The sequence below is a fragment of the Ceratotherium simum genome, chromosome 11 (assembly GCF_057802395.1).
Source record: "Ceratotherium simum simum isolate JZ-2026a chromosome 11, ASM5780239v1, whole genome shotgun sequence".
NCBI lineage: Eukaryota > Metazoa > Chordata > Mammalia > Perissodactyla > Rhinocerotidae > Ceratotherium > Ceratotherium simum.
The window spans coordinates 6,795,151-6,817,090 of record NC_141910.1 but is presented as its reverse complement, the minus strand read 5'-3'; the positions used below and the strand labels follow the sequence as shown (position 1 = coordinate 6,817,090).

General features: G+C 38.2%; 1 protein-coding gene across 8 annotated transcripts in view; it reads left to right on the top strand.

The window, feature by feature from the left end:
• The window catches only part of CTNNA2 (catenin alpha 2), a 1,067,853-nt gene that overhangs the window by 976,105 nt on the left and 69,808 nt on the right, over positions 1-21,940 (top strand). For all 8 annotated transcript variants that reach the window (XM_014792722.2, XM_087436505.1, XM_087436499.1 and 5 more), the window contains 2 exons: positions 1,713-1,913; positions 19,550-19,701. In XM_014792722.2, the coding sequence (XP_014648208.2) occupies positions 1,713-1,913; positions 19,550-19,701 (353 nt within the window). The remainder of the gene's footprint in view (positions 1-1,712; positions 1,914-19,549; positions 19,702-21,940) is intronic.

Here is a 21,940-nt window from a genome sequence, read left to right as displayed (position 1 = left end):
TTGTGAGTTTAAGAATCTGAATATTAAAATTTAATTTCTTTTTTTCTGTTTTCATAGAAGCCTTTCATTTATTTTTCTATGTTAATATCTATTTGAAATTAAAGAACTAGAGAATGTAGAAATTTAAAATTTATGATGGTTTGAGTGAGGAAATCACGTTGTATGAGGTCAAAACAGGTGTTCCCTTATGAAAAGTAAGTTATACTTTGCAATTTTCTACCCAATGTCCTAAAAAAAAAAAATTTTCTCTCTGAGTGATTGGTGTAATGAAAGTAGAAGTGATCTAGGATGAAGACTGAGATTTGCTGAGTACCCTCCCTTCTCTCCTTCTTTGTGAATTTTAAAATCAGAACTAGCTCTAGAAACTTCTTAAAAAGGTAATCATTTATTTTAATCACTTATTAACTTCATTGAATTTGGCAGCTATAATTTTTAAAAGGTTGCCAGATTACTTAAGACTATTTCCAAATTTGTTCTATTTATCTATTTGGGGTGTGTGTGTGTGTGTGTGTGTGTGTGTGTATTTTCAGCTTAAGTTCTTTTCATTCCTCAAAGTGTTAAACTTTTGGAACATTTCTTTCTTTTTTTTTTTTTCTTTTTTTGTGAGGAAGATCAACCCTGAGCTAACATCCATGCCAATCCTCCTCTTTTTGCTGAGGAAGACTGGCCCTGGGCTAATATCCATGCCCATCTTCCTCTACTTTATGTGGGACGCCGCCACAGCATGGCCTGACAAGCAGTGTGTAGGTGCGTGCCCGGGATCCCAACCAGGCCACCTGCAGCGGAGTGCGCGCACTTAACTGCTATGCCATGGGGTTGGCCCTGGAACATTTCTTTAGAATTCTCTTTCTAAAGAATGTTCGAGGGACATAGTTACATATCTCACATTGAACATGGGACATGCAAAATTGCACACTTTCAAAACTCTAAGGGACCAGATCATGTGTTTTTTCTATGCTAGTAGAGAGTGAAGCCCCTCATCCTGCCTGCTTGGACTCCACTCTGGGCAAAGGCAGGAGAGTGATCACTGACCTTCAATCTAATCTAAGGGAACCAGCCACAAGACTGGATTGTATTGTAATTGTGGAGAACTCTGTGATAATCTTCACCTAATAAATTTTCCCATTGCATATACCTTGTGCATGACATGACATTAGAAGACTGGGTGATATTTGTTCATTCTATAGTTTCCCTTAAATGTTTCCTTAATAAAAATATGATCAAACATATACCCGAAGTGTGACTCTGATCACTTCTAGAAATGTTTCTGCTTGGTCAGGTTGACTTCGTGTTAGCTGCCACAACCACTCCTAAAAGATCTTTTCATGCAATAAATCTCAAACATTGAAACAAAGAAAGGAATATTCTTTAAGTCAGTGGTCCTCAAAGTGTGGTCCCCAAACCAGCAGCATTAGCATTGCCTGGGAACTTGGTAGAAATGCAATTTCTTGAGCCCCACCCTAGACCTTAGTGAATCAGAAACCCTAGGAATGGCACCCAGCAATCTGTATGATTCTACAAGTTCTCCAGTTGGTTGCTCAAATTTGAGAACCACTATTGTAATTGTAAACTATGTCCTTTAAATATCATTTCAGTGTTTTTAGGCATATATTGAGGTGCAAGATGACTGTTCATGATGGCTAATGAATCTTGGATTGGCTATTAAGTGAATGATGTAAAATCATATAAATGTGTATGTGTCTTCTCCACAGAAAATCACATATTGGAGGATGTGAACAAGTGTGTGATAGCCCTCCAAGAGGGGGATGTGGACACTCTGGACCGGACTGCAGGGGCCATCAGGGGCCGGGCAGCTCGAGTCATACACATCATCAATGCTGAGATGGAGAACTATGAAGCTGGTGTTTATACTGAGAAGGTGCTAGAAGCTACAAAATTGCTCTCTGAGACAGGTAAATGGGGATATTAGATTTGACCAAAATGTCAACACCATGATTAATTTCCATATTGGAATAAATCTATTTCATTGTTTTCTATTGGCCTGTATGCTTCTAAACTATACATGATCATAGAAGGGGTGCTTTCTTTGTTTCTTGAGTTTGAATTTGAATAACTTTAGCAGAATAACAATTTTATTGATTTGCATGTATATATATTACTGTATAGTTTTCATATATAATCTCATTTGATTCTCAAAAGGACCTTCTGAAGTGGGCAGAGAAATTTTTATCATCTCCAATTTCAAATACAAAAGTGGAGGTTTGAATCAGTTAAGAGACAGGAAAAGGGTTGCAAGGCTAGAAGATTAGTGGAGATGTGATTGGAACTTGCAATCGTGAGCTTGCAAGCCATTTCTCCATCTATTTCTTGAGAAGATAAGACCCTGAGGAAACATTATGACAACCAGGGGAAAGCATGAAGGCTCTAGGTAGTGCCTGCATATGAAGCATTCAAAGAAAGGAGATGGTGGCTGCTGAACAAGGAATAGACTTTCCATATATGCCCTGTCCTTCTAGGAAAGCCTTAAGTACCCTCCTCCAGTAGCGTGTGGCTTCCCACTGGGTAATAACTGCTGTGTAAGATATGCTTACTGATGGGAGCCTGCCATAGCTCTATGATGCATTGGGATGGAAGAAAGATTTACTTCCACTGACTGAGCAGAACAACCCGTAACTGAATAGTTGTATCAAAGACTGGCCTACTGTTAGTCGTTTTTGCTCTTGACTAGTGTCTCTTGGCTTCAGACCCTTTCTAAAGTCCTTTATGCCTTGTGTATTTGTATATATGGTGGTGGTGGGGTGAGAATAGAAACTTCAGGGAAGAAGAGAAGACAAAGGGATAGAAGAAGAGAATTTAACTGTATATTAGATGGGGTTATGAATGGGTAATGACTTGGGTCCTGCGTATGCACAGAAGGACCTCTCCTCAAACCCCAACCAGAGAAGGACCTCTCCAGTCTATACATGGACTTTGGAACCGACTAGGATTTTTAAAAATAGACATATCTCTGAAAGGTCAGATATAGCAGTGTTCCAAGTTCTGCATGATAAAACATGTTAGTAGAAATATGTTTCCTTCTACAGGGAAAAGGTCATTTACAGAGACTTCTGTAGATATTTGTTAGTCTGGAATGGCATGGAAAAACAACAGATAAACAGAGACATCGGGTATTCTCTCTGAAATATAAGCAGAAAGGTAATAGTGTAATTCATATAATAAAGAGCACATCCAAGGACTGTTGCTCTTGAGAATCTTCACAGACTTACAATTAGAAATAATAATAATAATGATAATGATAATAAAATATATCCACATTTTAATTAGCTGAAATTGAGTACTGTTTTCTTTCAAGTAGGCCTGCCCTTTGCATTCAGTAGAGCAACACAAAGGAAGCATACAGTATTTCTTTCCTTACTTGGAAGAATTAGAAACAGGTATTTTACTCTCCAATTTAAGGAACTTTTTTTACCCTTAAGGGGAGCTTCTCACATTTCTGGGGCTCTCAGTTCCTTGCCCATTAGCTCTATTCTGTGACAAAGTCTCAGCATCATGTTATGTATCTGACACATAGCAGCATTCCCTTGGGTCTGACACTGGGTAAAGAGTAGCAGAGAAGGGTGGAAGACATGGAGACAGGACTCACAGCTCAGGCCGGCTCATGACTGCTCCCAATGATAATTGTAGCAGATGAAGGATACAGAGCATATTGCCAATTTGCATGTGACTTTGTGCACACAAAGACTTCAGGCATTGTTCAAGAGACATTTTGGAGTTTTTTTCTTATTGTATCTTGAGCTGCTTTAATGAACAGAAGGAGTGGTGCCCTTTGGGTCACAATCTACTCAAATTTGCAAGGACAGCATGCTCAGTTGATTGAAATATTTTTGCATAATTTTCACCGAAGTCCTGAAATGTAAATAATTTTATGGGTTTTTTTAGCTAAAAAAAAAAAAAATCAATGGAACAGAGCACTCCATCCTGGATTATTGTTGCTAATCAAGATTTTGCTCTTATTTGTTAATTGTCAGAGCTTTTAAAATTCTCGTCTCAGCCCTTCCTTACAGTGATTGAATACTCTGGAGACTTAACTAAAGGTACCTTCCTGATTCTGATGTCCACATCCAATTCTTAATTGAACTGAGATGAGCAAGACATTTAGATTCTTTCTATTTTTCGGGATCTATTGAAGATAACTAGGAAAGTAGCCAGGTAGAAAAGATTGGAATAGTTTATACACAACTGTAGTAGAAAATACAAGAATACATGTCAAGAAAAAGTGGATATTAGTGGGCTAAGAACTAGAATATACATGGTATATAAATTATTTTTCTTCTGTCTCAATTGTTCTTCTCTTTCCTAAACAGGAACAATATTGTTTATGAGTAACTAAAGAAGTTGTCAAAGAAATGAAAGCAAAAACATTAATTATTAACTCACTCATTGCTAGTTAGAATTGTTGGGAAAGTGTACTAGACACATGAAGTTGCAGGAAGACCATACGATCAGTTCCATGATTATGGTTGTGCAGAGTTTTGTTGGTTATATATATTTTCTAAAATTAATTAGTCCTCTTGTCAGTGTCTGGCTGTGCTAAGGAGATATAGAACCTCAAAATAAAAACTCCTATGCATATCACTAATGCCCAAGTATCAACCTTTGGGCTGACATTATATTCCTGATTCTAAAAAAATCTTAAAGCAACATTGAATTGGTCACTTTTTTTAACATAAGCTTATCAAACTTTGTCCTGAGAGTACGTTTAATTTTGGGGACAGAACACAGAGGCAGTGGGCAAGGAGGGGAAGGTACCAAGAGGAAGAATAAAGGAAATAAAAAGGAGTCCAGGACATGGAAGACAAAATGTCATGTTCTCTTTTGCCTTGACACAACCTACCAAGTTCTGCCCAGTTTTATATCTGAGTTGTTAGATTCAAGACCCTAAGGCAGAAGTTCTCAACCTCTGTCCTATTGACATTTTAGCCTGAGTAAATCATTCTTGGGGGAGGGGAGCTGCCCCATGCATTATAGGATGCTTAGCAACATCCCTGGCTTCTACCCACAGGATGCTTGTAAGACCTCTTCTCTCCCCCACCCCAGGTTGTGACAACAAAAAGTGTCTCCAGACATTGCCAGATGTCCTTAGGGGGTAGGCAAAATAACCTCCGTTGAAAATAACTTTCCTAAGAGGAAAAAATATTCCAAAATAGGGGCAAGTTTAAACAAGGCACAATGGAGGGAGCCTATGTACTCTGGCCATAGAGTGTGGTGAAGGGAGTGGAGTCAGAGTATATTACAAAGAAGAATGTGAAGAAGGGAGGAATGCTCAAAAAGTCTTGATTAGAGAGACTTTGCTGCAAAAAGGGTTTGCAAACACAGGCCAGCCCCTGTTTAGACATGTAAATGATGCAGGGGTGGGTCTCTGTAGAGAGACTTTACCACCTGACAGCCTTCGCTGAGGGGCAGGAAATTGAAGGAGATCCAAAGACTGACCAAACAGTCTGTAGTTTATTTTCTATGAATTATTTTACTTCCTCAGTAAAGATCGTGTTTTGTTGAAGAATGCTTTCTATGTTGATGTGAATGCTGAGTTAAATTCGAGAAAATAACTTTGTGGATTATGCTAAAATTCTAGGGCAACAGTATATAAAAATTACCTATTTTTTTATAAACTAATCTAGGGTGATAAAAACACAATAAACTCGATCTACATCAGATCCATTTAATACTTACATATTTGGGCTCTTCAATAAAACCTGAAATGCCCACAGATTGCCAACAGCTTGGTAGTAAGTGCATGCTTGGCCAGACCCATCTTTTTTGAGATCTCATTTACCAAGTCGGCTTGTTGCAGAGGGTTGAGGGGGATGAAAGTACGTTTAGTGATATCATATTTAGATATATATAGAGAGAGTAGCTCATTCTTCACTGAACGGATCATATTGAAATGTCATTCTTGTAAATTTGATAGCTGATGCAAATTTGTGGCAATATGAACCTGATCAGGTTGAGAGATCTTAGAGATTCTGCCAACAGGTCCTTCTTCAGAGGGGACAAAAAAAAGAAGTAGAAAAAATAAAGTATTTTTAATGAGGATTCTATGTTATTGAGCACTCTGTATGCAGAGATTAAAATTCCATTATTTTGAAGAATACATGGGTCAAACAGATGGTATAATTTTTTTATTAAGACTTTATTTTTTTAGGACAGTTTGATATTCACAGCAAAATTGAGAGGAAGGTACAGAGACTTCTCATATACTCCTTGACTCCACACACGCATGGCATCCCCCATTATCAACATCTCCTATCTGAGTGTTACATTTGTTACAATTGATGAACCTACATTGATACATCATTATCACCCAAAGTCCATAGCTTACATTAGGGTTCACTCTTGGTGTTGTACATTCTATGGGTTTGGACTAATGTTTAATGAATGTATCCATCATTGTGGTATCATACAGTGTAGTTTTCACTGCCCTAAAAATCCTCTGCATTCCGTCTATTCATCCCTCTCCCCCTCCTAACCCCCGGCAACCACTTATCTTTTTACTGTCTCCATAGTTTTGCCATTTCTAGAATGCCATATAGTTGGAATTATAAAGTATGTAGCCTTTTCAGTCTAGAATGTCATATGGTTGGAATTATAAAGTATGTAGCCTTTTCAGATTGTCTTCTGTCACTTAGTAGAGGTGATATAATTTTTCCTTTCATGCTTCTGTAATGTAAAGTTTTCATAAAAACAAGATATTTTTTAAACGTTATTTCTATATATTTTGCCTAGAAAATGTAAGAGGATTAGCAAGTGGAAAGCACCCAAACTAGAAATAGTAATGAAGGGTACCGTTGAATTAGTACAATGTAGTAGAATGAATCCGGGTTAGAAATCAGAAGAACTCATTCCTTTACTTCTACCAACTAACTGTGACCTTACACATATTTGTTAATGCCTCTGGGCCTCAGCTTCTCATATATTGCCTAACGTTTTGTCATCCAAGGATGGTCAGTATTACTGATCTTAGAATATATGTGTCTCTGTGTCCTGGCTTCCTGGTGACTGCACTCAACGTGGACAATTGTTGCCTGTGAATCTTCTGTATAAACCTTCAGCTCCATCTGAACAGGTGTATTCATTATTCTCGAGGCAAAACACGTCTATGCTGTTCTCACTCTCCTTCCTGTAATGTTCTCCATTTCCTCCTCCTCCTCTACATGTGTATTGAACTTATCCTTTAAGATCTGGCTCATGTCTCTGTTGCAGACAACAGGGAACTTTATCAGTCTTTTTGACGTTTAGTATGTCCTCTTCAGTGTAAATGGTCCACAACTAGATTGTCAGTTCTTAGAGGCAGGTGTTTCTGTAAATGCGTAGGACTTAGAATAGTATTATCACATAATTAGCATTTAATATGTATGCGTTGATTAAAAGAATATAAAAAATTAGGATATTACTTTTTATTTCAGTAGTGAATGTGTCCACTAACAAGTTTAGGCTTACAGCTCAAGATTCTAGAATAAATAGGGAGACTTGTTTTCCTCCCACTTTCTACATTTCAAAGGGGAGCAATCTGCTTGGCCACTAGGGGTTTGCTTATTCCACTTGGACTGACTTCTGTTGCCAGTGGGATCTAATTTTATGATTGGATAGGTCTAGGTGACCTGCCTATTCCTGGGTCTGGATGTGGGGGATACGGATGGAAGTAAGATCGGTATCAGAAGAAGGCAGTAGGGACAGCTTATTGGGAAGACAAAAATAAATTAGATATTATAGATAGGAAGGATTGTTACAGTCTAAGTCACTTCTCCATGACTGACCTTGAACTTAGATTATGAAAGTAATGGATTTCAACAGAAGCTGTAATGCCTGAGATTGTTCAGCCTAGACCTCTTAATATATTTTGAATGTATTTTCATATAACCTTTACTATTGATATAAAGTATTTTGTTTTTCTCTGAAAGGTCAGAATGATTAAGATATGGAGGAAATGTCTTACTTATTGGTGGTCGTGGTATTCATGATTGTGGGAAGTGAGAAGTGTAGGAGGAATGAGAAGGAGATTTCATCCACTTAATAGCCCTTAAATAGGCAATGTGTAGTTTGTTTCAAAGCCTTTTCTATATGACTGAAACCTACATACTCTAGGTATAGGGATCTGGCTGATGGTTTTTAATGTCTATATTTACTTTATCCTGAAAGCAAATGCAAGGTTTCTGGCTCAAAGAAGAAATGTATTACTTATAACAATAACCTTGCCCATTCTCCATGCCTCATTCCAGCTCTCAAGGCAATGTGATGCAGGCAGATGAATTCTGCACACACAAAGGAGATCCATACTACAGGAGAGGAACCAAAAAATTATGAATCTGGGAGCTTATATAGGAATTGGTGCTCAGCTGCCTCCCTCCGCTCTTGAGAGGAGGAGAGAAACATTTGCTCCTTAATGTTAATAAACTCTCTCCAGGAAAGGTCCCCATGTTGTTACAACCCTTTGGAATATAAATGAATGGCTTCTGGTTTTATCCCCTTTTGAAATCTAAACACATGTCTCTGAAGAGATAAACCTGTAAATCGCTCTTTAGGTTATTTCACTATCTTAGGACTGCTATTGAGTCATCCTTTGAACCAGGTTACCTGTTAGTTTTACTCAGAAAGCCCTGGCCATGCAGAAACATGAAAATATTTTCTTTATACTGGCTTGTTTGTAAATAATATGTTCTGCTAGAATTCAGACATGTCCAGCTCTCTCAGCATGAGGGGCTGAAGAACCACCCAAGAAAATATAACTTAAGAAGAGAAAGTAAGATAGACAATTTTAGCCTGATAATAGCCCTCCAACATGGAAGTGGAGATGGGATAGAGTGGATATAGGAAGGCTCACAAATACACATTAATGTGCCATAAATTTGGAGCAATGTAGTGGAAGAAGCAGCATTTTTCTAGTGCCCAGTTGTCAAAGTGAAAAAGGAAGGGCGTGAATCTCCAGTTCTGCATAAATCACATTAGGGATTCAGAATCCTGGGAACTGCAAAGGATGTGGTACTACTTTGTCACCTCGAGGACGTCAGGGACCAGCATCCATGGTAGTGGCAGTGGAGTAGCAGAAGTCTAGTGGGGCCAGTGCTGGTGTCCACTGGAATTGGTAGCCAGGGTGTATTGATTGTGCACAACTGAGGCAGCAGTAAGTTCCCTTCACCCAGAATCTCTGCCACATCAGCAACAGGTGTTTGAATCAAAGAAGGGAAGAATATCACTTGTTTGGTAGCTCATGTGATAAATCATTGGGGTATTCCAGAAGTAGTTTTATTGGGAAAATTGGAAGCTTTGCTTGTAGCTGGAGGACGTAAGAATCAGAAGTTCTGTTTATTCTGATCAAAGTGACCCCAAAATGACCTCCCCAGCTGGTTTGCCTTTCTATATTTTACCTATACTCTAGCACTAGCTGGTTTCTTTCTTGTCAGTGAAGTCTTCTTTCTAACCACACCAGCCAGTCTCACTCCTCTGTGCCTCCATTACTCTTATTTTCTGTGTCACTCATTAGGCACCTCCCTGTGCCCTGTGTGGCAAACTCTGTATTTGCACATTTGTCTATCTTAATGTATATATCTGCCCTCTGTCCACCTTTCTATCTAGGGGGGGTGTGTGTGTGTGTATGTATGTATTACTTCCTAATTAAATTGTAACCCCTTGAGATCTGAGACCACCACTTCCTCTCCTCCAGACTTGATTAGAGTTGAAGCTTAAAAATGTTTATTAATATAAATGAAAAACATAATTGACACAATGTAATATCTTATTTGGAGGGTTATACCCTTTTTAAAAATTACACCATTAATGATCAAGATCAGAATCTTTTAAATTATGTGCAATAAATTCTTAGCAATTATTTTGTTACATTTTAATCCTGTAAGCCTCACTGATGCCAAATTGAACTGTACTTATCAAGCTAGATTTCTACAAATACTGTAAGCTAAATAAGGCATCATGTTTAATTTTTTATTCATTCCTTAAGTTTCAGAATTAAATGTGCCATCCTTTCCTCTTAACTTAAAGACTATTTGTGATTATTCTTGAAATGCTTATTTTAAAATATAGGAAAACTTTCCAAGCAAACATTTTATTTTCCTGGGGAAAGGAATTTGTGTCTAGACAAGAGCAGATGGATGTTCCCTGATTCTCTCAGGGTAGTTATGGTGAATGGAATTTAGAGCATTTTTTTTTCCTTCTTCTAGGCAGTGCTTTTTCATCTTTCATCAAACAATTCAGCTCATGGGTTATGTATGGCCTTCTGGAACTTGAATTTGATTTTGATGTTTGAAATGTACATTACAATTTTCCAAACATGAATTTATGAAAATGGAGGCCTTTAGGAACTCCCACAGAGGGAACAGATGACTTACTCTGATGAAAGTCCAAGAATACACATAAGATGGAAGAATTAGGGCTAAAGAGAATGATGCTGATGGTTGTCTGAAGAGGTAGAAACCAGGGAATAAGGAACAGATTAAGCTGGGCATCTTTTGTCCTTACTCCTGGTTTCCAATGCTCAACATCTTCTTACTTGATTAAGAGTTATCAAGAGAAAGCACACTAAAAGCTGGTATATCATTGGTCTAGACAGGGTAAGATTTTAAACTTAGGGAAACTGTTTAAGTATTATTTCTACACTGCCTCCACCACATTTCAAAAAACATTTGAAGATACTTTACTCTAGATTGAAATTCAATCAATCAATTAATATTCAATAAAGTAATATAAATTTGAGAGAGGGAAATAGTTGCATAAGAATATTAGATTAAGCTGGGAGGTTTTCTGGAAAGAGTTTCATTTGAGCTAGGGAAGCTGTGTTTGAATTTTTTTTTTTTTTTTTTTGCTATATATAAGCTTTTTGGCAAAGTCTCTTAACTTTTAAAGATTCTCCTCCCTCATGGATCTGGTGAGGTCATAATGGAATACAATGTTTCTTACTGAGCTTTTTGGCAATCAAGATGAAAAGGAAAATTCTAGGAGTGAGTTTATAAACTCTTATCCCAATGGCAGATTTCATAGGAAATTCATTATTAAAAATGCAAAACTATCAGAAGAGTGATGTGGTCCTGCCAAGGAGAGAGAAGGGCATAAAAGCAGGAATGCTCTAAGATAAATTGTACCAATTTCCCAATTTTTGGAGATTTCAGCACTAATTTGTATGCTATTTTCAGCTTCACTCCCACAAGGCCCAGTTTGGGGTGGTGAATCATGTAGTCATACCTCCAAATTCCATCCAAAGTAGGCTGGACAATTTTGCCTGCTGTAAACAGAGTTTGGCAGTGTGGATGGGTGGACACAGAGTCATGGTGTGAAGACAGTTATAAGAACCATTTACTGGAATCTTACAGGCCAGGCACAATGGTAAGCATCTTACACACATTCCACTTTTTTGTGCCTCAAAGGCAAGATCATATTTGTTTTATTTGCTACTTTATTCTCAGTGGCTTCAGTACCACCTATGTTTATGTATAAAATTGTATAAAAAATTGTTTGAATGTATTATTTCTAAACTTTATGTGAAACCTGAAGGGTAGCTATCCTTATCCCTGTTTACAACTGAGTAAACTGAAGCTCAAATTGGTTGACTTGTTCATAATCAAATATCAAGATTCAATTATACTTCTGCCTGGACCCAATAAATAGACCAAAAACCTAGATCAAGCATAGTTGCTACAAATGAGCAGAAATTTGAATGTCCTGCTAACTATTTTTACTGATATTTCTACTTATGGCATAGGATACTCTATTAGTTATCTATTGCTGTCTAACAAGTCATCCCAAAGCTTAATGGATTAACATTATAAACATTTGTTATCTTGTAGTTTCTGTGGGCTGGGAAGCCGGGCACGTCTTAGCTGGGTGCTACTGCCTTAAGATTTCTCACAATGCTGCAATCAAGGTATTGGCCAGGGCTGTGGTCATCTCAAGGATCAACTGGTGAAAGATCCTCTCCCAAGCTCGTTCATGTGATTGTTGGAAGGCCTCCGTTCCCCCATTTGTTGTTGGACTGAAGGCCTCAATTCCTTACTGGCTGTTGACCAGATGCCTCTCTGTTACTTGCCATGTAGGCTTTTCCACAGATCAACTAGCTTCCATCAGAGTCAGCAAGTGAGAGAGCAAGAAAGGGCAAGTGAGATGGAAGCCAGAATCTTTTTTAACCTAATCTCAGAAGTGGCGTCCATTCCCCTTGTTATATTCTATTGGTTATAAGAAAGTCACAAGTTCCAGCCCACATTCAAGGTGAGGGGTCACACAGGACATGAATCCCAGGAGAGAGGGATCCTTGGGGCCCATCTCAGAGGCTGACTACCAAACATGCATGTTCGCAAATGCATAAAGTAGGACAGACAATAAGGGAAATGACTAGCATCATTAGGATAGAACGTTAGGATATGTGGACAGATCCCACAACATGGACTTACTAGGGACATATTTAACTTGCGGCATAATGTACCTATTTTCTTGTACAATGGCTTCCAGAGCACAGAGGTCTATTGAGTCAAAATAGGGCTATGCAGTGTGTGGCCAGGAGGGAACAGGAGAATAGCAGAGTTAGATAGTGGGGAAAGAAAGACTAAGATTGGCTCAAGGTGATTGGAGAGGGGAGTCAGAATAGAGAAGGACAGGCTTGGAGAATTGTACAGAGAAACAAGATAAAGCTGGTACACAATTCAAAGATAGTCATATACATGTCCAAGGGAAAAAAAAAACTAATGATATCACTAGGGAAAATTTCATTTGACTTAAGTTCGTAGATTCAAACATTAATCTCAGAAGAAGCTACATACCCAGTGGTGATGAAAGTCATAACCAGGATTAGATTGAGGGTGCAAAATCAGGGTCAGATGTGAAAGGTCTGGATAACGCAGGAAATGTTAGCCAAGTGCTTCAACAAGATTCTGGCCACATTTGTACCTTGTAGGAAAGCCTCGAGATCTAGTGGGAGTACATGGGTCTATAAATTATATATAGAAATAAAATAGCCACTATTTATGAGCTAGACTTATAAATCCATTTGTTTATTTACTTCTTGCCCAATAGGTAGAAACCCAAGCAGCCCGAAAAAGATTCCTAGCTCAGGATTTTGAAAGATCCCTGTTTGGGTGGGGGTGGGGAGGAGAAGGGGGACCCTGGAACATCCTCTAATAATTTAATTAATGATCATGATGTTCTTTACTAAAACTACTAAACCAATATAAAACAATAGCTAGCTTCTGTGGTTTGTCCTACATTATTTTTGAGTGGTGCCAAAGCTACAAATGTGTCACAGCTTCAGTTTGTGTTAATTCCTCCTCCTTCACTGAATATGACTTGGAGCTTCCAACTCAAACAGGTCCTCCCTAACTGATGGTGCTTCATAGATGTGCTGAACTATGAAGGTACACCCAGAGCCTTGTAAATGCTGGTCGGACTTTTCTTTGGGCAAATTCAGGCCCCCAGTGGTTTAGATCATATTCTCCTTTATATTCCTTTCTCTTCTTACCTAGCACCTAATTGGAGGCCACTTGAATAAAATCTCTTAGCAGTGTCTGATAGAAACCATTTGGGGAAAGAATGCATTACCTATAGAAAAAACGTGAACCAGTGCTTTCCTGCTGTGGGAGGATACTGGAATTGCCCCCACAGAATCTCCCCAAGTTAATACTTGCTGCCTTCAGTTGCTCTGATAACGCCTAATTCTTTACCTAATTCCAACTGTTAAAATGGAGGCATAATAACTATTCGTGAGGCAGGGGAGAGGAGTGTAATATACTAAATCTTGCACTGAAATTGGCCACAATTCCATTCCAGTCCTGATATTTTATTCCGTCTAGATTTTTTCAAATGTTCTCATTTTTTTTTTTTTATGAGGAAGATTAGCCCTGAGCTAACACTTGTTGCCAATCCTCCTCTTTTTTGCTGAGGAAGGTTAGCCCTGGGCTAACAGCCGTACCCATCTTCCTCTGCTTTATGTGGGACTCAGCCATGGTGTGGCTTGATGAGCAGTGCGTATGTCCACGTTGGGGATCCAAACCTGTGAACTCCGGGCCACCGGAAGCAGAGCATGCAAACTTAACCACTACACCACCGGGCTAGCCCCCTCAAATGTTCTCATTCTTATTTTTCTATTTTATCTTAACACTTATTAGATTGTTTTTTTCTTTAGAGCACAGGCCTGGTCTATTTTCTCTTCTCTATCTCCAGTAATAAAATTTGTGTAAGGAACACGCTCAAAAGAGTATGTTGGTTGACTGCACTACCATAATTGAGTGACCCCTATACATGCACATATGCTAGCTTGGCCTTGGTGAACTAGTCAAGGATACAATAATGGATCATTCTCCTTCCTCAGTGGTGAACTCCTACTCAAGCAGTCCTGAAATGATCTGAGCTCAGGTTTCTGAAAGGACCCCAGAGACCAAACCTAGAATGCCCACTAATAACTTGGTTAATGACTCATGAAACTCGTTAAAAGAATTACTGAACTAATATGAAATGATGGGCAGAAAGAGAGAGACTTAGTATGTGAAATGTGATACTGCTCATTTTGTCCCTGAAATACTCGATGACAAATGAGTTCTTCCCTACATCTCATTCTTTCACTTCTCATCCTTCTCCCAACTGGATAGATCAGCTGTGCCAGAAGCATGAAAAGGGTTTAAGATGCAAAGAATGAAAAAGAGATGGTCTCTGCCTTAAAGTGGTTCATATGTGAAACAGTTGACATACAGAAATATCAAACAATCTTACTACAGTGTACTAAGTACTAAGCATAATTAGGGTGCTATAAAATTGTAGAGAACTGCCAACTTTGGGGTGTCTGGGGCTTAAGGAAGGCTTCACAATGGCAGTCAATTCTAAACTGGATATTGAAGATTGAGGAGGATTTCACCTGGGCCAAAGAGAAAGAAGTACATTTCAGTTTGAGAGAGTAAATTGATCATGGGCATGTTGGTATGACAGGGTATGTCTCAATGTCATATTTGAAGACATGGAAGTAATTCAGTCTAATAGGAACGTTTAAATATATGTAGGAATAGGTGGGGAGACAGAGACAGGTAGGAGTTATATGCAGGTGTCAGATATTTGTGTTTGTATCTTGATAAAGAGATTGTATAGTCCCCGCTATGTTAAAGGGAATCCTTGGAGCATTGAAAGCTGAGCACAGACCTTTTCAATAGTTACTCCGAGGCAGTGGAGTTGGTTGGCCGTTCATTTCCACAACCTCTAGTTAACCTTGGATTTTGCTCTTACAGTTGTCAGCAGTCCTATTTGCATCTTTAGCACAACTTCTCATTCATTTTACTGATTCACCTTGTGCTCTGAAACTTCACCTCTGAAGTCTCTCAGGAGGATTCAGTCCAGATCTTCCTCACCTCTGGTTTCGGATCTCCATCAGCACTACAATGATTTTTGTATGCATATTTAGCTCTGATTTCATTACTCCTGGAGTGTCATCATTTTGTGGCCCAGTGTGCACTCTGCATACAAAAGTATAGTGAGAACTTAAAAGTTTATTTCCAACTTTGATCACCCTTTCAGGACATAAGCTATTAAGAGCAATCCAGAATTTCTGATAAATAACGGTAAAGTGGTATCTACATTTTTGGATGTAATTCAGAAAGTAGAAAGAAGCTTCTATTTATATAATCCTATATCAGAAACTCTGTTAATATATAATGTGCGAATCACAAAGGCAATGCTGTGTTTTGTCCTAATTAGTGGGAAGCAGAATCAGCATCATATTTGAAATAGTTTGAGGCTTTTTCTATCTCAGTATTACTTTGGGGGTATTTAATTTTTCAGACCCTATTAAAGTGTTAGAAGAATTCATAGTTAAACTGACATCTTAGGTTCTGTCAAGATGGATCATTGTTCTATAAACTTTTGTTTTTCCGTCTTATCACTTTTAAAAACAAAGCAGGAAAAACTAACACAGGAAATTGAACAGCAATGTGGAGATCAAAAGTATGTTGGTTAAAGAGCAGTAGAAGTTGGCCAAGCACTAAATTACGTATTAAATGCACTTAAGAGCAGAGCTGGAGTAAGATTTTTGTAAGGGACAGACCTAGAGAAACACTGACTTGTGGTATGAGAGATGGATGTCTTGTCAGTTACAGTGAGCAAAATCAAATTGAATAAGTTCAAGTGCTAGGTTTTACCAGCTTGAGGAGTATAATAAGATCATTGGACTATTAAGGCTAAATTGCACTCTGAGGCCCCATCTAAAAAATAAGGATCTGTACCCCTCTCTCCACCATTTTTTCCCCTTGGAAGGTTGATGGTATTTTCTGGTCCAATCTCTTCACAATAGGTCCTTGTTTCTGCCTCTTCTGACAATGCCACATCAACAACACTGTTATTCATACCAAGACCCCACCTCCTAACTCTCCCTGGAGAGATTCTGTACTCTATGCTGGAGCAAATAGAATGCCCTTCTCCAAACTTGGAGTTTCAGAGCAGCACTGGGTATGTTTTGGGCCCTAGAGCATCTCTCATGAAAATGGTCCCTTTAGATTTTACCTTTCTTTCCTCTCCCTTGGGCACAGGATCAGACCTAGAGGCAGGCAGAAAAAGATAGCATGTCACCTCCTTCATTTTCCTCCTCCTCAACTCTTCTTCAGGGTGACCTTGCACAAACAAAACAAAGCAACATATAACCCCGTTCTTCCTTTTAGACGCCATCAAAGGTCTCTGTACAAATAGAGATGAGCTCACGGGATCCTGGGTCTAGGAGGTGGGTACTACCTAACTCACCTTTCCAGCTGGCAGTTATAAGTCAAATATTAAGCATTTGATTGCAGTCACAATTTCTGAGGGGATTCTTCACTGAATACTATTGATCAAATTAGTTTCTGTTATGGTCTGGGCCATCAGCTAGAACTTTATTTCTTCAGAGCCTTATTCAATAAGGAGAAATACAGCCTTGAGGATAATATGTTGATCTCTTTTTAAATATTTGAATTATGAAAAGATTCAAAGATACAAAAGGAACAGAGGCTAATATAACTAATACCCTGCTTCCACCCTGAGGTGTAACAAATACTAACATTTTGCCATGTCTGATTCCCATTATTTTTTTAGAGTTAAGATATACTTGAGGGCTCCTTAAGACCTCTACTGAATCCTATGTTTCTCCTTCTCCTATCAAAAGTAACCACTATACTTAAGGTGGCGTATATCCTTTCAAAACATGTGTAATAAACACACATAGAGGTTTAAATTATGCACAGTACTCCTGTGTATTTTTAACTTTCTCACAAATGATATCTCTTTTCAGTTTGTTCTTCCTAGTCAAAACTTTGACCTCAAGACTTATTCACTTTGATGTATTGGCTGTTCCCTGATTCACATCCCTAAGTCCATTTTGTCTCACCCAAGTGTCCCGCCCTGAACCTTGAGTGAACAGCTCACAGTGATCCCCTCCGGAGTTAGAGGACTTAGCATAGAGCAGTATCTCTTTAGACGTCAATATTTGGCCATGCCCCAGATAGTGTCCCAACTCCCTGGTTGGGACTGGAAAGCTTCATTTTACTAGATTTTTGTGAAAGTGTTTGCCAAAATGACATGTACGCATTTTCACTCCATCTGCAGTAGAAGTGTTCCCTTTTGTCCACATGCTCAATACAATGGATATTGTTAGGCTTTAATTTGTTTGCCCCTCTCAACAGGTATGAAATGATGTTTCATTGTTTACATTGTAATTTTTCCAATTATTAGTGAAGTCAAGCATCTTATTATGTATTTGTCAATAATATAGAATTTCTTTTTCTGTGAATTGCCTATTCTGGTCTTTTGTCTCTTTTTCTTTTTCCTTATTGATTTGTAGGCGTGTTTATCTTATGTACATGTAGGAGTACTAATCCTTTGTTAGTTATGCAATAGGGATAAAAATTCATGCAGCCAAGTGCTATTGATGGTATGGTATAAATCTGTAAAATCGTTCATGGTCATGATGGCAGCTTAAACATCAAATAGAATGGAGTTATTATTATTCAGAATTTTCAGCTTAATAAAGGAAGGGAATTTGTAATTTCATTTAGGAAAGGTACCCATGTGAAAATGCCACATACATGCAAAAATGTTTTTATGCTTAAGGAGGTCAATTTCAATTATCTAGGTTATTCAGTCATATAAAATAGTTTATTCCCAACACAAATGGATAGCTGAAATGGCATGAGTTGAATGTGGTGGTTTTTAGAAATTTTATTTGATTCACATTTGCAGAAGTGGAGCTCAATATCCCCCAAATTCCTTTTATATAAAAGCAGTTCAAAAGCCCAAATGAAAAATTCAAATAATATAGAGAACCAATCATAATAATTCACTCACAGAAGGAAATCTACCCCATGCATACTTTGGTTTTGATCATTTCTATTGGAAGAATGGTTACTCTGTTTTCTTCTAACCCCCCCTACACCTTTTTAAAAATAAACATATAATGTTTGACTTTTTCTAGTAGAAATACATTTTTCTAGGAATGTTTTATCTTGAATACTCTGACCCAAGAGAGTAAAGTAATTTTGCAGAGTTTCTCACACTAGGGATTAAAATGGATATTAAGATATCCAGAGAAGGATGAAAATGAGTATAAGGACACATCAGGCATGAAAGTTCAGAAATGGAAAAGATAAATGATGCTTCTATTTTATTGTCCTTGTAAATAAAATGAATCTTGCTTTTGGCTTTCATTTGCCATATGAATAGATTGTTACAAGATAACAGCTGAGAAAATTGAATTATCATTCTTGAGAATCAGTGAATCAGCAACATTTTTTAAGTAGCCAGTGGAAGTATTCCAGACCTTCTACTGAGTGGTCCTGGTAAAATGGAACAAATTCAAATTCATCTTTGAGCCCACTGGTCTCTTTCCATAGGATTTCTACTTGGATGTCCTGGGATTTCCCTTCCCCCCTTACAAAGTCCTTTTGCAAGCCTCCCTCCACAGCCATCCCCTCACCTCCAATGCTTCAAGTCCCACATTCTAGACAAAAGTGGAATGCATTGCATCATTTCATTCATATTTTATCGTGAAGCCATGTAGGTTAAGATCTGCTGATCACCAGCTATGACTTCAGCATCTGAAATTAGTTACATATTCATTTATTGAGGCTTTCAATAGGGGCCAGATGCCATCCAATACATTTGTATGCATTATCCCATTGAATCCTAAGATAGGATCTCATTATTGTATTTTATAGACGGAGAAACAGCTTTAGAAGGGTTAAGAAAACTTGGTTAAGGTTTCACAGCTAGTAACTAGCAGAAGTGGAACTCAACTCAGGTTAGGATAGTGTGAAATCTGTACTCATGCACACTATACCACACTACTTTGGGCAGATTTTAAAAACTTACTGTGTTGCATACCATCACCATTTGTGGAGTAATGGTTTGCTTCCCCTGCTGAAAGTAAGTGGCACAAAGACCATTAAATTATGTTCACCCCAAACTGCACAGGTGGGCAGCTGGATCCACTGAACTGTTGGAATGCCCAGAGCCCATCACCTTGCCCAAGGGGTGGAACAAGGGAGCATGAAAAAATGATTGCCTAACCCACTGCTTTTTGCTTTGTTTAACCCAGTGATGCCACGCTTTGCTGAACAAGTGGAGGTTGCCATTGAAGCCCTGAGTGCCAACGTCCCTCAACCTTTTGAGGAGAATGAGTTCATCGATGCCTCTCGCCTGGTGTATGACGGCGTTCGGGACATTAGAAAGGCTGTGCTGATGATCAGGGTAGGTGAGGCCTCTGTAGCTCGGAGCTGATCAGAGCTGTTAATACAGACCCCAAACAAACTGTTTGTTTGTTTTTTAATTACTTAGTATAACTTGGTAAGCTGTTTGGCTTCTCATTTAGTCAGACAGGGGACTTTACTCATAAAGGGAGGAGTGATCCCAATGAAGCTAAATTAACACTGAATATCCTGAAGAGTGAGGTCCTGTCTACTTCTTGCGTACATTGGTGCCTAAATTTGATACCAGCTTAGGGTGCCCCTGCTATTCTCCATGTTCCTCTTGCTAACATGATTTTCTCATCAGGACCAGAAAACCATGGTGTGGAAAGAAATGAAGATTACTCAGCTTAGTAGAATTAATATTGATAACTATAATAATGATGATAATAATAATGACAACAAAGCGATACATAGCTGCATTCTCCTTGTAACAAATAATTAAGACTTTATAAATAAGGCTATACAAACTTTCAGCAAACCTTCCTCACCCTACTCTCTTCCCATCCTGAGTCTTCTGTGTCAGGTAGGTGTGAGCCTTCCAAACCGTTGTCCAGGTAATTAAATATATGCTGGAAAACATGTAGTAGATTTTGAAATTCATATAAGTATCATTTGCAACTTGCTTTGTTCGGCCACAATATGCCTTCATCTATTTCTATTAAGACACATAGCTTACCTCATTCCATTTAACTGCAGCATAATATTTGGTTGTAAGATGAGATTTTGTTTCTCCTTACCTTACCAAGAGTTTGGCATAGTAGTTTTCAAACTTTTTTTAGCCTCAGAACTCTTTCTTCAAATAAACTTAGATATTCAAAAGCACAATTGATGACACACATACATTTGTGGCTATTATGATTGATTCAGAGACCAGGCTTGTACAGTGCTAATCTCAAGAGCATGTTGTCCAATAGAAATATATTGTGAGCCACATTTGTAATTTAATTTTATAGTAGATACATTGAAAAAGCAAAAAGAAATAGATGAAATTAACTTTAATAATATATTGTATTTAACCAAAATTTATCCAAAACGTGGCACTAGCCACATTTAAAGTGCTCAATAGCTCCACGTGGCTCATGGCCACCAGATTGGACAAGGCAGCCCTAGACTGTATTCTCACCTTCAGCCTCCACAGTTGTCTCTGAGGCTGCTCAATGAAAACACAAGGTATCTGCTGAGTGCATTTTGAAATACTTTCTCTGAGAGATCATTGAGCATCTAAATCAACAAAACCAACCTCCCCTCAAACACTGCAAAACAGCAACAACCAATTAATTCATTTCCTGTGTGTGGTCCTTCAGATATTTCAAGAAGCATCTGTAAGATAGATTCTCTCTGGACAATACATCTCTAGTCCTTCCAAGATTTCACATATGGTGTTAATTCTCCTCCAAATCCTGTTATCCTTGAAGTCATTAAATCTATGTGTGGTCCTCTTTGGCTCTGGTATTCAGAGCACAACATGATGCTTCCAAGGTGATCTGAGCAGGTGGAGTAGAGTATCACCAGAAAGGGTCTCTCTTCCCCCTTTATTGACATCCATGCTTCTCCTGAAATATCCACAAACTCCTTCACTTGAGAGCACAAATAGCATCTTATCTTCTTATTTTTAAGTCAACTTGACTGTTTGCATGTTAAATATCTCTTTCATAATAATTAGACAATCAATTCAAAGCCTTCAGAGCATTCCATAAGTTGTTTCAGACGATACTGATTATACTTGACAATGCGAAGTTCAAATTTGGAATTTGGACACTATCAGATGTATTTCCTATTCTTCTAACTTGCCCATTTTAGATCTGTCAAACTCTTACTATCATTCAAAACTTGTCTCAAATCTTCTTTCCCCGGATATTCTCTCTTAAAAATACTGACCCTATTCTTTAATTACCTGTAACTGTTTCTGCTTGTAATAATATTTATTACACTATTTCCTTTTATGTCTATTACCTTCTTTAGACCGAAATTTTGGAAAGCAAAGGCTATCTTTTTATTTCCCCTTCACTATGGTGCATTGTCTGGCACAGTGCTTATTACAATGTGTTGAGGGGGAAAAGAAAATCAGATACCTAGAGAGATAGGAAGGTGACAGAGAGAAAAGATACGAGAATTAGAGGAGAAGGGAAGGAAGGATAGTCAGGCTTTTAAGCTGGTAACAAATTAGATCATTTTTTTCCATTGCATACTAACTTGTGAAATAAGGTAATAGACCATGAGAGTTATGTTTTCAAAGCATT